This window comes from Leucoraja erinacea, chromosome 19, assembly GCF_028641065.1.
Source record: "Leucoraja erinacea ecotype New England chromosome 19, Leri_hhj_1, whole genome shotgun sequence".
Lineage (NCBI taxonomy): Eukaryota > Metazoa > Chordata > Chondrichthyes > Rajiformes > Rajidae > Leucoraja > Leucoraja erinaceus.
Genome location: NC_073395.1, coordinates 23,671,067 through 23,685,780, shown reverse-complemented (window position 1 = coordinate 23,685,780; position 14,714 = coordinate 23,671,067). Strand labels below are relative to the sequence as shown.

General features: G+C 41.4%; 1 protein-coding gene across 1 annotated transcript in view; it reads left to right on the top strand.

The window, feature by feature from the left end:
- The window catches only part of LOC129706390 (ubiquitin carboxyl-terminal hydrolase 15-like), a 90,502-nt gene that overhangs the window by 20,538 nt on the left and 55,250 nt on the right, over positions 1-14,714 (top strand). Inside the window, 3 exon segments of the mRNA XM_055650669.1 lie at positions 2,289-2,411; positions 6,074-6,219; positions 8,946-9,007. Of these exon segments, the coding sequence (XP_055506644.1) occupies positions 2,289-2,411; positions 6,074-6,219; positions 8,946-9,007 (331 nt within the window).

The window sequence follows — 14,714 nt, the reverse complement described above, 5'->3', positions numbered from 1 at the left end:
CTCGTGTCCGTTGGTGGGACAGTACTTGGTGGAGCTTCGCTTGGGGTGCTGATACCCTGTGGACTGTGGTGGTTAACCTGCCACTTGTCTTCACTCGACTGATTTGGCCTACCTCTTAGAAAGTAATGGTCAATGCGAGGCCCCATACCAAGCTCTCTCAGGCACTTTTTCCTGCCCTAACGTTATCTTTTCCCAGCCACAGATGCAGCTTCGTAGCTTATGTCCTGCCGGTGCTGCTACTCTGTCAATTACAGTGCTAGCTGTAATATTCATAGTCGATTCCTTCAGGATCCCTGTTTTTACCGAAGCTATATAACCTACAAACCTGTACGCCTTTGAAGTGTGGGAGGAAACCAAAGCACCCAGTAAAACCCACGCAGGTCATGGGCAGAACGTACAAACTCCATTGGGTAGAACGTACAAAGTGTGTGCATTAAATTCATGGGATAAAAAATCTGGTGCTTGTATGTCAGTTTTCTGCAAAAGGATAGTTTGTTTACCAGTTATTTTAGAGGCGCCATGAGATGACATGGCTAAGTAGTCATCATAATTTGACCCAGTCCAAACCACCGTTCTTTAGTCTTCTGTGAGTGCTTTTATTGATCACATCTCACTCAATATCCAAATCAATCAAAGGGTTTGAAAATTAATCTTTGAAAGGGAAATACTTAAAGGCCAATGGTAAAGATACAGGGAAGTGGGATTAATTAGGTTGCACTACCAAATTGGTCAGCTCTTTCTGAAGAAATGGAGGCTCTTCAGCCTCTTCTGAGGCTCAATGGGGTGAAAAAAATGTTCAGTGTGTTCAAAGGTAGACAAAAATGCTGGAGAAACTCAGCGGGTGAGGCAGCATCTATGGAACGAAGGAATAGGCAACGTTTCGGGTCGAGACCCTTCTTCAGACTGATGTGGGGGCGGGGGCGGGAAGAAAAAAGGAAGAAGCGGAGACAGTGGGCTATGGGAGAGCTGGGAAGGGGAAAGAGGGAGAAAGCAGGGGCTACCTGAAACTACCCAAGCAAAATGTGAGGTGCTGCTCCTCCAATTTATGGTGGACCTCATTCTGGCCATGGAGGGGGCCCAGGACAGAAAGGTCGGATTCAGAATGGGAGGGGGAGTTGAAGTGCTGAGCCACCGGGAGATCAGGTTGGTTATTGCAAACTGAGCGAAGGTGTTTGGCGAAGCGATTGCCAAGCTTGCGCTTGGTCTCACCGATGTAGAGCAGTTGACACCTGGAGCAGATGAGGTTGGAGGAGGTGCCGGTGAACCTCTGCCTCGCCCTATAGCTCACACCCTGGCAACATCCTTGTAAATCTTCTCTGAACCCTTTCAAGCTTGACAATATCTTTCCTATAACATGGTGCCCAGAACTGAACACAATATCCTAAATGCGATCTCACCAACATCTTATACAACATGACCTCCCAACTTCTATACATGTACCTATGTACAACGAAATTCTTTTTCGCGTTCAGTTCAGTAAAAAAATCTTCCTATGCATAGACACGATCATATTTATTCACCTACTTCCTGATACCATTGTGCTTATCATGTTATATTATCTAGCTGCTTTTATGGTAATGTAGGTTTAGGGAACCAGTTTGCCTTGGTAATTTATTTGGATGTGACCTAGATTTCAATATGGGTGGCGTGGTGTGTTGGTATGTTTAGTGCACAAGGGACATATTCAAACCAGGGTGATTGACCAGAAAAGCACTTTGTGAGGCTTTCTGATAAGCCAGCTATCTCATGTGAATGTTTGAAGACTAAGGTTAAAAACTTCAAAGATTACATTTATTTACCATAATATGTATGTCTGTATGTGGAACTGGTAAAGTATAATGTAATGCAGACAGGAGAAATACAGAACCAAAAGCAAACAGGCTTTTAAAAATAATCAGGAAGGGGAAGGGTGACCTTCAAGAGCTCACTGGATTATGGATTTGAATGTAAGGAAACGCAAACCAGTGTGAGTTTAATTTGCTGTACAAAGTTTCAAACACTTGTTAATTAGTTATTTATAAAAGTCTATCCCCTCTGTGCATGGAAATGGAGTAAAAACATGTATGAGGACTAACTTTACATTCTGCTACTCATCCATGCCTCGGAGTACTGCAGTTGCAGTTCATTACAGGAGGCAAATAGGGCTAGCAGTTTAGTTTAATAAATAGTGATTCCTCTTCTCCTTCCACCCCCACCTTGTACGACAGAGTATTTCTATGAAACTTAAAGGGAATGTTCTTTCTATCGGCATGATTGTGAGTTTATTGGTATATTTTCTTTCCAGGTAGTGGAACAGGGTATGTTCGTGAAGCACTGCAAGGTGGAGGTATATCTAACAGAACTGAAATTATGTGAAAATGGAAACATGAACAGTGTAATAACAAGGCGATTCAGCAAAGCTGACATTATAGGTATGTGATTATTCGCAAGTCTTAAGCTCTTCACTACTCTACCTCGCCTCTTTTTCCAGAAGACACTGTTTTCACTTGGATGCAATGTGGAGATGTCTTTGTGTCGCTCACTTCAGCATACTTTCTTCATAAAAGTCCACAAAGCCATTATTGATCTTGGCTGTTTGATCATACGAGATGCAGTCTGAACATGATATTCATGTTTTTCATTTTCACATGGTTAGCATTCACTGCTGAGCATGAATGCAAGCTTCTTATATTGTGTCTTTCCAGAGCTTCATGAGGTCTCTTCTATAGTAGGGTAACCAAAAAATCCAAGTGCTGCCTCGCCAATGTCTTACGCAACTGCGACTTAACATCCCAACTGTTATACGCAATGCCCTGACTGATGAAGGTCAGTGTCTCACATACCACCTTCATCTGCCCGTGCTGCCACTTCCACGGAAATTTATGCTGGTACCCCCATATCTCTCTGTTCTACAACACTCCCCAGGACCCTACTGTTCTTTGTGAAAGTCCTACCCTGGTTTGACTTCTCAAAATACAATATCTTACACTTACCTGAATGTTATTTGCATTCCTTAACTCACTTACCTTGCTGATCAAGATCCCATGTAATTGTTGATAATCTTCCCCACTGTCTTCAAAAATACCTATTTCAATGTCATCTGCAACGTGCCTTGCACATTCTCGTGCAAATAATTCATATATTTGACAAGCAATAATTACCTAGCACCGATCCCTGTGGCACTACACTATCCACACATCTTTAGTCTGAAAAACAGCCTTCCACTATCATCCTCCTTCTGCCATCAAGCCAATTATATATCCCAACCAGACCAAGTGCAGACCCATTGGGTCTGTTCCCCCAACGTGCGGTTGCGGGGGGGGGGGGGGGGGGGGGGCGGCATGCAGCGTCACACACACTAAATATCCCCCCCCCCCCCCGCACGCTCGCTAATTACCCCCCTTGATATAATATTAATATTATTAATTTGCTCCTTTTACCCCATATCCACCGTATCTACTGACGCATAGCCCCCAACTTGCATTCACATCTAGAGAGGGGGGGGGGGGGGGGGGGATGAGAGTGAGGTTGGAGAGAGAGAAGGGGCAGAGACAGAGAAAGAGACAGACACAAAGAGAGGGGCAAGAGGGAGAGGAGGGTGGGGAGGAGGAGAAGAGGAAGGGTGGGTGGGTGAGGGGGGAGGAGGAGAGAGAGGAGGGAGAGAGAGAGGGGGTGCTGTGAGGGGGAGGGGGAGGGAGGGTAGGGGGGTGTGGAGGGGGTGGGTTTAGGGGATGGAGGAGGGGGGGGGGGGGGGAGAGAGAGCGGAAGGGGGGAGAGGGTGTGCTGAGAGGGGGGTGAGGTGAGGGGAGCAGGGAGGGTGGAGGGAAGGGGGGGAGGGAGGGTGGAGGGAAGGGGGTAGGGGTGTGGAGGGGGGTTTAGGGGAGGGACGGTGGAGGAAGGGATGGAGTGGAGGAGGGGGAGAAAAAGAGGGGAGAGAGGAGGAGGGGGGGAGAGAGGGGTGGAGAGAGGAGGAGAGGGGGGGAGAGAGAGAGAGAGAGGGAGGAGAGGGTGGGTGGGGTGGGGTTCAGAGAGAGAGAGAGAGAGAGAGAGGGGGGGGGAGAGGGGAGGGGGAGAGAGGGGGGGAGGGGGGGAGAGACAGGTGTGCTGAGAGGGGGGGGGGTGAGGTGAGAGGTGGGGAGCAGGGAGGGTGGAGGGAAGGGGGTATGGTGTGTGTGGAAGGGGAGGGGGTTTAGGGGTGGGACAGTGGGGGAGGGATAGAGGGGAGGAGGGGGAGAGGAGAGAGAGAGGGAGAGGAGAGAGGGAGGGGGGGAAAGAGGAGAGGGGGAAAAGAGAGGGGGGGGTAGAGAGAGAGGGGGGGATGAGGGGGAAGTGAAGTGAGGGGGGGGGAGAGAGGAGAGGAGGGAGTGCCTTTTTATTTCAACCCAAACAACCATTTGCAGGCAGTGCTTTTTTACTTTTAACCATATTTTCACTTTCAAACCACATTAAGGGTACTTACTCATAGTTGTGTGAACATTTGTTCAGTTTTATTCACAGCTCAGAGAAACGTGACCCTCTGCCTTCCTCCAGCTTGCAGACACTGATTGAGGCACACCACTTCCTGGTTTTATAGTCCCTCCCCCCTGCCGCCAGCAGGGGCAGCAGAGAGAATGGGGAATTTTGTAAAATCATTAATATCTCTGTCATATTTCATTGACGGGAAAAATCCTCGGCACACATATGGCGGAGGGGGGCTCTGAGCAAGGTGGCCAAAAATGACAGCCGTAGGTGGCGGCATTCTCTCGGAAATCACAGCACAGATCGCCAAAACCGGTCAAGAACAGAGTTTTAGTAATATAGATAGATATCAAGCCAATTATGCACCCATGGTTGTAGGGCCACTAAACTGATCAAACCCAGCCCAACACAAACTGTTTGCCTGAGTCACCCAACTCATTGAATCTTTTGAGCTAAATTGACTTTGATCAAAACTTTATGCTATGATATATGTCAAGACAGTTACTAGCCTAATGATCCAGAAGCACGAGATCAAATCCCACCATATTCGCTTGGAAATTTAAATTATGCTAACTGCAAATTTAAAGTTAAAAATAATAACCAGTCTCTAATAGTGATTATGAAGCTCCAAAACTTATCCGGAATGTCCCATTTGGAAAGAAAGTCAGCCACCCAAGTTGCATCAGGGCTGGGTGCGACTACAGAGCCTTTATCAATGTAATGGTTTATTATTTGCATGTGTACCGAGATACAGTGAGAAACTTTTGTTTTGCTTGCTATTCAGGCAAATCATACATGCCCAGACAAGTGGTTGACTCGTAATACTTGCTTTATGCTTAATCACATTGATATTTGCGATGGAAACTTATTAAAACGTCACTGCAACACAAAGATTTGAAACTTGTCATGTAATAAAAAAGAACATCAGATGCTGGCTTATACCATAGATAGACACAGAATGCTGGAGTAACTCAGCAGGTCGGGCAGCATCTCTGGAGAACATGAATAGTTGACATTTCGGGTTGGAACCCATCGAGGTTCTGACCCAAAACATCACCTATCCATATTCTCCAGAGATGCTGCCTGACCCGCTGAGTTACTCCAGCATTTTGTGTCTATATTTGAACCCACCATCTGTTTGGGGAAATGTATACAGAATACTGAGTTTCTTTCCCCAAATGTGTCAGATTGAACACACTTTTTTATACTTCCTTAGATGCTGCTTGGCTTCCTAAATTTTCCAGTGTATGTTTTTAATTGAAATCATTCATCTAAATTGTCATTTATCAATCTTTAATAATAGGGTGCTATAGATTCAATAATGCTCCTTTAATTTTATGTTCAAATTTACCTGAGATATACATCTGACATTCCAGTTGCAAAACTAAAGGTATACAAGAGTTGCTTTTGAATGTCAATGTTCGGTATCTCCAAGTGGTATTCAGTGCTGAACTCAGAATGTAAATCGTATCCAGGATCTCAGATTGAGAGAGCCTCAAACATAAAATATTCAGAGGCCAATAACTATTGTACTACTGAATAATTAAACTGATTACTGTTATCAAACTTTAAGTCTACCTTCTGTACTGATTCCTGGGAAGCGCTTTCTAACTAATGTTTCTGCTTTAATTTTCAGATACAATTGAAAAGGAAATGCGGAAATTGTTTAGTATCCTAGATGAAAAGGAAATTAGATTGTGGAATAAGTACATGAGCAACACATTTGAACCTTTGAATAAGCCTGATAGCACAATACAAGATGCAGGACTATATCAAGGGCAGGTATAGTAGTTTAAAATACGGTGTTTGCAATTGAAGTTGAAGGTTTAGGTTTACTATTGTCAGTGAAAAAAATTATTTTGCACCCTATCCAAACAGATCAGATAATATTATACCTAAAAACAATCAAGTTAAAATGGGAAATGTGAAAGATACAGTGTTCAGAATATAGTTTACAGCATTGCAGCTCAACAGTTCTGAGAATAGTCTCATGTCCGCAGTGGGGTAGAGGTGAACCGAACAGTATGGAAGGATCAAAGGAATGTCGTGGAAGTTTGATTCCTAAAACTAATGCCAGTTTCTGGTTCCAAATATGATGGAGGTTTTTAACAAAATTAAAAGATACAGGGATTAGGAAGAAAAATAGGCATGATCATATTGAACTCTGATAAGCTTACCCATTTTCATGGTCCCTTTAGCAATAAAACACCTTAAACCTTTACCTGTGCTTACATTTACTGTGTGTAAACCTTATTTTTTGATGTCACAATTCTTGATTAAGCTTTTGCATCCTGATTATTGCAAATTGCTGTGTGAATAGTTCCTATTTTCTTTTTTTGCCACAAGGTGGTTCTGTGGAGCATATTTGCCATCAGAGTGAATGGTGGTGTGTAGTTTACTTCATTATAAAATAAGAACATGAAAATTGAACCATTATAACATTCCTTTGCTTGGGCATTTTTATTTCCAGGAGTTTTGGTTCTAATATTCCCTCTTTGACTCAGATTAGTGCAATGATATTTAATTGCGAAACAATGGACTCTACACCTGCCCACGCCAAGCAATTGGGATGATATATTTGTTTTTTTCCTTTAATATCCGTCCGTGTAGCAAAATATTATATTATTGTAGGTGGTAAATATTAAAATGCCAACTGCGGTGTTTAAGCTGCAACCAGAGAAAGTTTCTCTCTCCTCTGACTGTCTGAGGAAGGATCTCAACTCAAAACATTACCTATTCCTTTACTCCAGAGATGCTACCTGATCTGCTGAGTTACTCCAGCATTTTGTCTATCTTCTGTTTGTGTCATATATTTGTTTAAATCAGTTCATGCATTTATATCTTTATTTTTAACTTCTTAGTTTAGTTTAGAAATACAAGGCAGAAAGAGGCCCTTCGGCCCACTAAGGTTACGCCCACCAACAATCCTCGCACACTAACACTATCCTACATACACTAGGGACAAATTACAATTATACCAAGCTAATTAACCTGCAAACCTGTCTGACTTTGGAGTGTAGGAGGAACCGGAGCTTCCAGAGAAAACCCACGAGGGTATCAGAAGCAAACCCGGGTCTCTGGCGCAGTAAGGCAGCAACTCTAGCGCTGTGTTGCTATGCCCCTTCTCACCTCATCTCCAACCTTTTATTTGGGGGGTGGGTGATTCTTTCCCTATTTCTCTCCTTTTTAAGACTTTTCTGAAAACCTATTTATTTGGTTTTGATTGAATCACCTATTCTCTTTTCCTCTTTGCCATTAACTTCATTTTTCGAGCATCTTGATGTCATATTTTTTGTCCACTTACACGAATAAAAATTAATGAAAGGATTGATTAAGCCAACAAAAAATAATTTGTTATTTGCAGCAGACTAATTGGCAAAATGTGATTGTTAATGCAATTAAATGTTCATATCAGAGAAGATGCCAAAGGTCCGTTATTTATCTGAAGTAGGGGTTTCTGAAATTAATGAAATGCAATATAAATCTCTATGATATTAAGTTTAATTGTATATCTGAATCAAGCTTGGCTCATTGGAGCTGTGAGGCAACAAAACTACCTGCTTTGCCACTGTGCTGTCCATAAATCTTGATATTCTTGCAATAGCTTCAAATGGGTCCACATAAACTAAACGGGGAATAAATCCAGCCAATGGTGGGTCGTATTCATCCAAATCTCATAGGCATTGGAAATAAATAATCTCTCCATTCCCTTTTTACTTTTGATCCATAATATTAACATAATTAAGCTAAAAACAAACTGCTGGAGGACCTCAGAGTCAGGCAGCGAGAAATTGACATTTGGGGTCAGTCCTTTCTTCAGACTGATCAAAAAGATCAGAAGAACTGCCCCAACCTGAAACATCACGTCCATTTTCCTTTAAGGATTCTGCCTCGGCCCACTGAGTTTGCTCGAGATTCCAGCAACCAGTCTCTCTCACCTTCATGTTAAAATAACTCTTGCTGCTTTTAGACTTCAGAAATGCAGTGCAGAAATAGGCCGTTTGGCCCACCGAGTCCGTGCCAACCAGTGGTCATCCCAAACACTAACACTATCCTACACACTAACGACAATTTCCAATTTTTAACGACGCCAATTAACCGACAAACCCGCACATCTTTGGAGTGTGGGACGAAAACGGAGCACCTGGAGAAAACGCACAGGGAGAACGTACAAACAGCACCCGAATCAAACCCGAGTCTCTGGCACTGAAAGGCAGCAGCTCGACCACTGTGCCGCCCCAAATCTTTGTCTTTGAAAAATATTTGAATCTTTTATAAAATCCAACCAATCGGTTTCAAATCAATTTTCATTTGAAGCATTAGTAGATAAGTATACTCGAAAAGTTTGGGGGGGGAAGGGAAGGAAGCTAGTAAATGTAATATTTTTAATTTCTATATTTATGAAAATTTAATGCACAATAACCAAGCTCTTTTTCCAAGGGAGCACACATATTTGACTATTAGAATCATTGTTTTCAATCGCCTAATTTAACTATTTTTATTGAAAGGTATTGGTAATAGAGCAGAAAAATGAAGATGGAACATGGCCAAGGGGTCCTTCAACTAATAAGTAAGTTTTGTTTTGTTGTATTTTGGTGGTTGAAAAATGTCTTAAACAGGTTGTTGCTAAAGTGTATAAGCAAGCTCACTTAGATTGCAATACCCGTGACCTATATGATCAGGTTGAAGTTCTTTCACACATATCTGTACAGTGAATTATGGTGACTAGGTTCTCAACAGAAAGGGTCATATTATTTTAATTTGTTGCTGTTGCATTTATTGCCTGTGTCAAGCTTCCCCAAGAAGTTGAAGATGCCATCTTCTTGAAAAGGGGAAAACTGCCCTGAAACTCAATTGAGTTCTGGGCTGAGATGTATGATGCAGACAGCACAAAGGAAAATGTTGTGCTTATCGGACAAGAGGGCTCTACTGTAGGAATCACAACAGAAACTGCTGGTGATACTGTGGAGAGAGAAGCAGAGATAACACTTCATTCAGGTTGATGATCTTTCATAATTGAAACAATGAAAAGATAAGCACCTTTTAGAGAGGAGAAGATAAGCACATAGCTGCCAAGTAGTACGGATTTTCCGTATTTTGTATTCAGCGCATGAGACAAAGATGCTGGAGAAACTCAGTGCGTGAGACAAAAATGTTGGAGAAACTCAGCGGGTGAGATGCTGCCTCACCCGCTGAGTTTCTCCAGCATTTTTGTCTCATCCGCTGAGTTTCTCCAGCATTTTTGTTCACCCACGTTATTTAGTAATTTGTACCCGTTATTTGGGGATGTTGTATGAATTAAAAAATAATAATTTTATGTGTGTTGTTTACTCTCTCTCCTTCAAGGTTAGTTCTTCTGTTTGCCTTTATTTGCTTCAGTTTTATTTAGTGCTATTTATCACGTTGTGTTGTAGCTTTTGAACGATTTAAACTTATTGGATTTTTTAAATTCATATAAATTCATAGCGTTTCCCGGCTATCTTTCACTACTTGACGCGTGCTCATGAGATATGATTTCAGGATGCTCAGATGATCTTCTAATGGGGTCATTGTACCGAGCGCCAAATCCCTTCAGCTGTACCTGCAACTGAAGCTAAGGGGGGATTAGTAGACTTTGAAGAGGCATTGACACTTTGTTTTTATGTGGAGGGGCTCCAGACCGCGAGCTCACTGACTGAATGATACAGACGTCCTGACTGAAAATCATACCCTTCCGATCAGTTATGTTAGGATAAGCCTTTCGAGAGAACATGCTACTTTTTGCTTTGCCCATTTTCAAAATATAGAATTTTGAATTTGCCGTTTGATTGGTACAAGGAGACGACAAAGCTCGTAATATTTTTTTTGCACCATAACTTTCTACATTTCTACTTTTAGGTATGTATGTGGCAATTATGGCTCATGGAATTTTCTCCCACACTACTAGTTATATTCTTAAATAAATGAAATTTTCGATCTTTCCCAACCCCTTAAAAAATGTCTGAAGAAGGGACCCGACCCTAAATGTCGCCTAGCCATTCCATCCATAGATGGACACAAAAGCTGGAGTAACTCAGTGGGTCAGGCAGCATCTCTGGAGAGCAGGAACAGGTGACTTTTTGGGTAGAGACCCTTCTTCGGACCCTCCATGGATCCAGCCTGACCTGCTGAGTTCTCCAGGTCTTTATGTTTTGCTCTTAATATAAATTTGTGTTCCGCTGAAGAAACAACCCGATAGACCACTCTGGAAGTGCAAGTTTTGCTGTACTGTAGAACACATCATAATACACACCGATTGATTAATGGGGTTAGATTTTTTTAAATCTGTTGTCTAGAATTAATCAATACACACCCTAAGTATCTTATATCAGATTTAAATCAGAATTCCGATTTTTTGTTTTTCCTATTTGTCAATTTTTTGTGCCCGATTATTTGGCGGCCAATCAACTGCAGTCTCTAAGGGGGTTGCGTCCAATCACCGACCAGTTTCCCTTAGAATTCCCATCCAATCAACAAATTGGTCACCTCCTGTCCAATCAGCCGCTGTCTCCAAGGGCATTGTGTCCAATCAAATAATGCGCGGTCTCCGAGGGGCGTTGCGACCAATCACCGACCAGCTTCCTTTACTGAAGCAGACTGCTACGGTCAGGCAAACGCCTCCGTTGCCATTCTGTGAGAACGGAGAGGATGAGAAGGCGTATCTTCCCAGAGGCCATTATGACTGTAAACTCCTATCTCTCCAGGGACTAACTTTACTGTACCATTTTTTAAATTGCTGATTTTTCCTTTTTCTTCCCATCCCACAAATATGTAATATGTGATTCTGTTCCATTCTGTTTGTAGTTTGTTTTTTGTTTTTTTGCACAATTCGCAATCATTGCCACTTTTCATTTCACTGCACATCTCGTATGTGTATGTGACGAATAAACTTGACTTGACGATGACTGCAGCCAACACAGCAAGAAAGCAGCTATGACCTATAATACACAATAAACTGTATTACAAATACATAATAAACAAGTTATGCAATCTTGCACTTTTACATGGGTATAACCGCACATAAATATTTTTTTATTCAGCAAAATGGCAATGCATAAAAATACTGATTTCCTCAGCAAAATACTGATTTTCAGGTACTAGAATACTGAAATGCTCTGACAAAACTTGGCAGTTCTGTAAACAATGTATGTGACAGGATAGCAATCGGGATTGTATCCAGTGACTTGCATGCTGTTGATGTGGTCCAATGGAGCATTATAAACACTTGTTAATCATACAGTGCCCTCCATAATGTTTGGGCCAAAGACCCATCATTTATTTATTTGCCTCTTATTCCACAATTTGAGATTTGTAATAGAAAAAAATCATATGTGGTTAAAGTGCACATAGTTAGATTTTATTAAAGGGTATTTGTATACATTTTGGTTTCACCATATAGAAATTACAGCTGTGTTTATACATGGTCCCCCCATTTCAGTGCACCATAATGTTTGGGACACATGGCTTCACAGGTGTTTGTAATTGCTCAGGTGTGTTTAATTGCCTCCTTAATGCAACTCTCGGCACCTAATCTTTTCTCCAGTCTGTCCATCACCTTTGGAAACTTTTATTGCTGTTTATCAACATGAGGACCAAAGTTGTGCCAATGAAAGTCAAATAAGCCATTATGAAACTGAGAAACAAGAATAAAACTGTTAGAGACATGAGCCAAACCTAGGCTTTCCAAAATCAACTGTTTTGAACATTGTTAAGAAGAAATAGAGCACTGGTGAGCTTACTAATCACAAAGGGACTGGCAGGCCAAGGAAGATCTAATCAGCTGACGACAGAAGAATTCTCTCTATAATAAAGAAAAATCCCCAGACACCTGTCCGACAGATCAGAAACACTCTTCAGGAGTCGGGTGTGGATTTGTCAATGATTACTATCCGCAGAAGACATCATGAACAGAAGTACAGAGACAGCACTGCAAGATGGAAACCACTGGTTAGCCGCAAAAATAGGATGGCCCGGTTACAGTTTGTCAAGATGTACTTAAAGAGCAACCACAGTTCTGGAAAAAGATCTTGTGGACAGATGAGACGAAGATTAACTTATGTCAGAGTGATGGCAAGATCAAAGTATGGAGGAGAGAAGGAACTGCCCAAGATCCAAAGCATACCACCTCATCTATGAAACACTGATATGAAATTCCAAGATTGCTGGCCAGATGAAACACTGGGGAGTGGGGGGATTTGGGGGGGGGGGAGACAGCACTGCTGGAGGTACTAGCATGGGTTACAGTTTGTGGGCTTAAGGGCACTGGTTTCCAAAGGGGACTAGTTATTGACATTGTAGGCAAGAAAAGTATTCTGGGTTGGTAGCTCAGTCACTCAAAGCATGGCAGGCTGCAGCTCAGAAAACTGCCAGTGAAATGTCGCAAAATTGCTGAGAAACTGAGAGAGAAGGGGGAGAGGGTGAACAATCAATTTTAGGCATTTTCATATTTTGTTTACAGTTGCAAAAGGCACACAGTTGCAAAGGGCACACAGTTGCAAAAGGCACACATTTAAATAGCCACACAGTTGCAAAAGGCATAGTTTAAAACACATAAAGGGCACTTACAGGTCAGTGTTCTGTAGATTTCCAGCTCGGACTGAGAGTTGTGACCCTCTCCCTCCCCCGTCTTGCAGAGACTGAGCCACGCCCACACTTCTGGGTTTTATAGCCCCTCCCCTCCTGCCAGAAGGGGTGTGGCCTTCATGACATGATTGACAGGCAAGAGAATCTCAACATTTTTTAAACATTAATAAGCCTTTTATTTTTCATCGATGGGAAAAATCCTCTGACCCTGACAGCTGGAGGGGGACTCTGAGTAAGGTGGCCAAAAATCACAGCCATAAGTGATCGCGTTTTTTCTAAAATCAATATGCAGTGCAAACAGGAAGTGGTCAAGTTTAGTCTTTTAATTATATAGATAATCTTATTCACTGTTACAATACTTTTTCTGACAAGTGGAATATTTTGCCTCATGCAAACTTACTTTGTTGTACAGATAGAAAAGGAATGTTGCAGTTGGAGGTGGCAACTTCAATATTTTGCACAAATTAAAAGTGAAAATAAATAAACACCCTTACTTTGAGAAACTGAATATTTACTGTGGAAGAAACTACCTGTAAGTGTTTTCTCAACATATAAAACCTAAGACTGCAGTACTAAAAACTGGCCTAGAAATTCTGCTGTAATTTCATTCGATGTTAAATCTTCTCTGAATCCTTTCAAGTTTGACAATATCTTTCCTATAACATGGTGACTAAAACTGAACACAATATTCTAAATGTGGTCTCACCAACGTCTTAAAAAACTGTAACATGACTTCCCAACTTCTATACTCAATCCTCTGACTGATGGAAGGCCAATGTGCTGAAAAAATATCAAATTCCATTTATTTCAATGTTTTTGAGAAGGCTGCTAAAGTTAAGCATATGCAAGATGTATATTTCATATGTATGTTTCAAAGTTTTATATATGCATATGTATATTTCATATGTATGTTTCAAGATGTGTATATGCATATGTATATTTCAAAGTTTTCAATGATTTCTAGTATCTTATGCAACTCTACATTTGAATCTTTAACTTTAAAGCATTGTGAGTTTCTCAGTATCTTTTGCCCTGGAAAGTTGCTTATGGCGAGTTTACAATTGTCCATAATTTGTGGCATGCGGCAAATTAAATCCTTAAACTTGAGATAATAAAAAGCATTAATTTTCATGGCATCCCAAAGCATTCCATGCTTCCAAGTATGGAATTGTTGGGATCACAATTAACCCCTTGCTTTATCAATAAGCAAGGGGTTTCTTAAAACACCAGCTATTTTAAGTTTCTATAAAAATGTAACTTTGCGCCTTCATTTGGGTTAAATGAATTTTGTGCGAATCTGCAAGAATAGGACTGCTGTAAATCATTTTAGCTTTGCTATAAAGTTTGATATGTCATATTCGTCCATTTTTTCAGCTTAAAATAAATATTCCCTGCACTGGTTTGGTTGGTTTAAAAAGCAATAAGTGTTAGAATTGTTCAGCAGATTGGAGAGCATTTCTAGTTTGTGTATTAGTGATCTATTGATTAAAACTGAGGAGTGTGCTTGGTGTGTGCTATTACTTCAATCACTGGTTATAACAACATGGTGAGCTTATCTTTGCTGTCCATGGTTTTGCAAATGAAAATATTGACTGCGTCTCCAGTTGAGCCAATTTAGTGACTGTTACTATAAGACTTACTTGTGCCCGTGCAGTATTCTTAAGGTCAAGATTGGC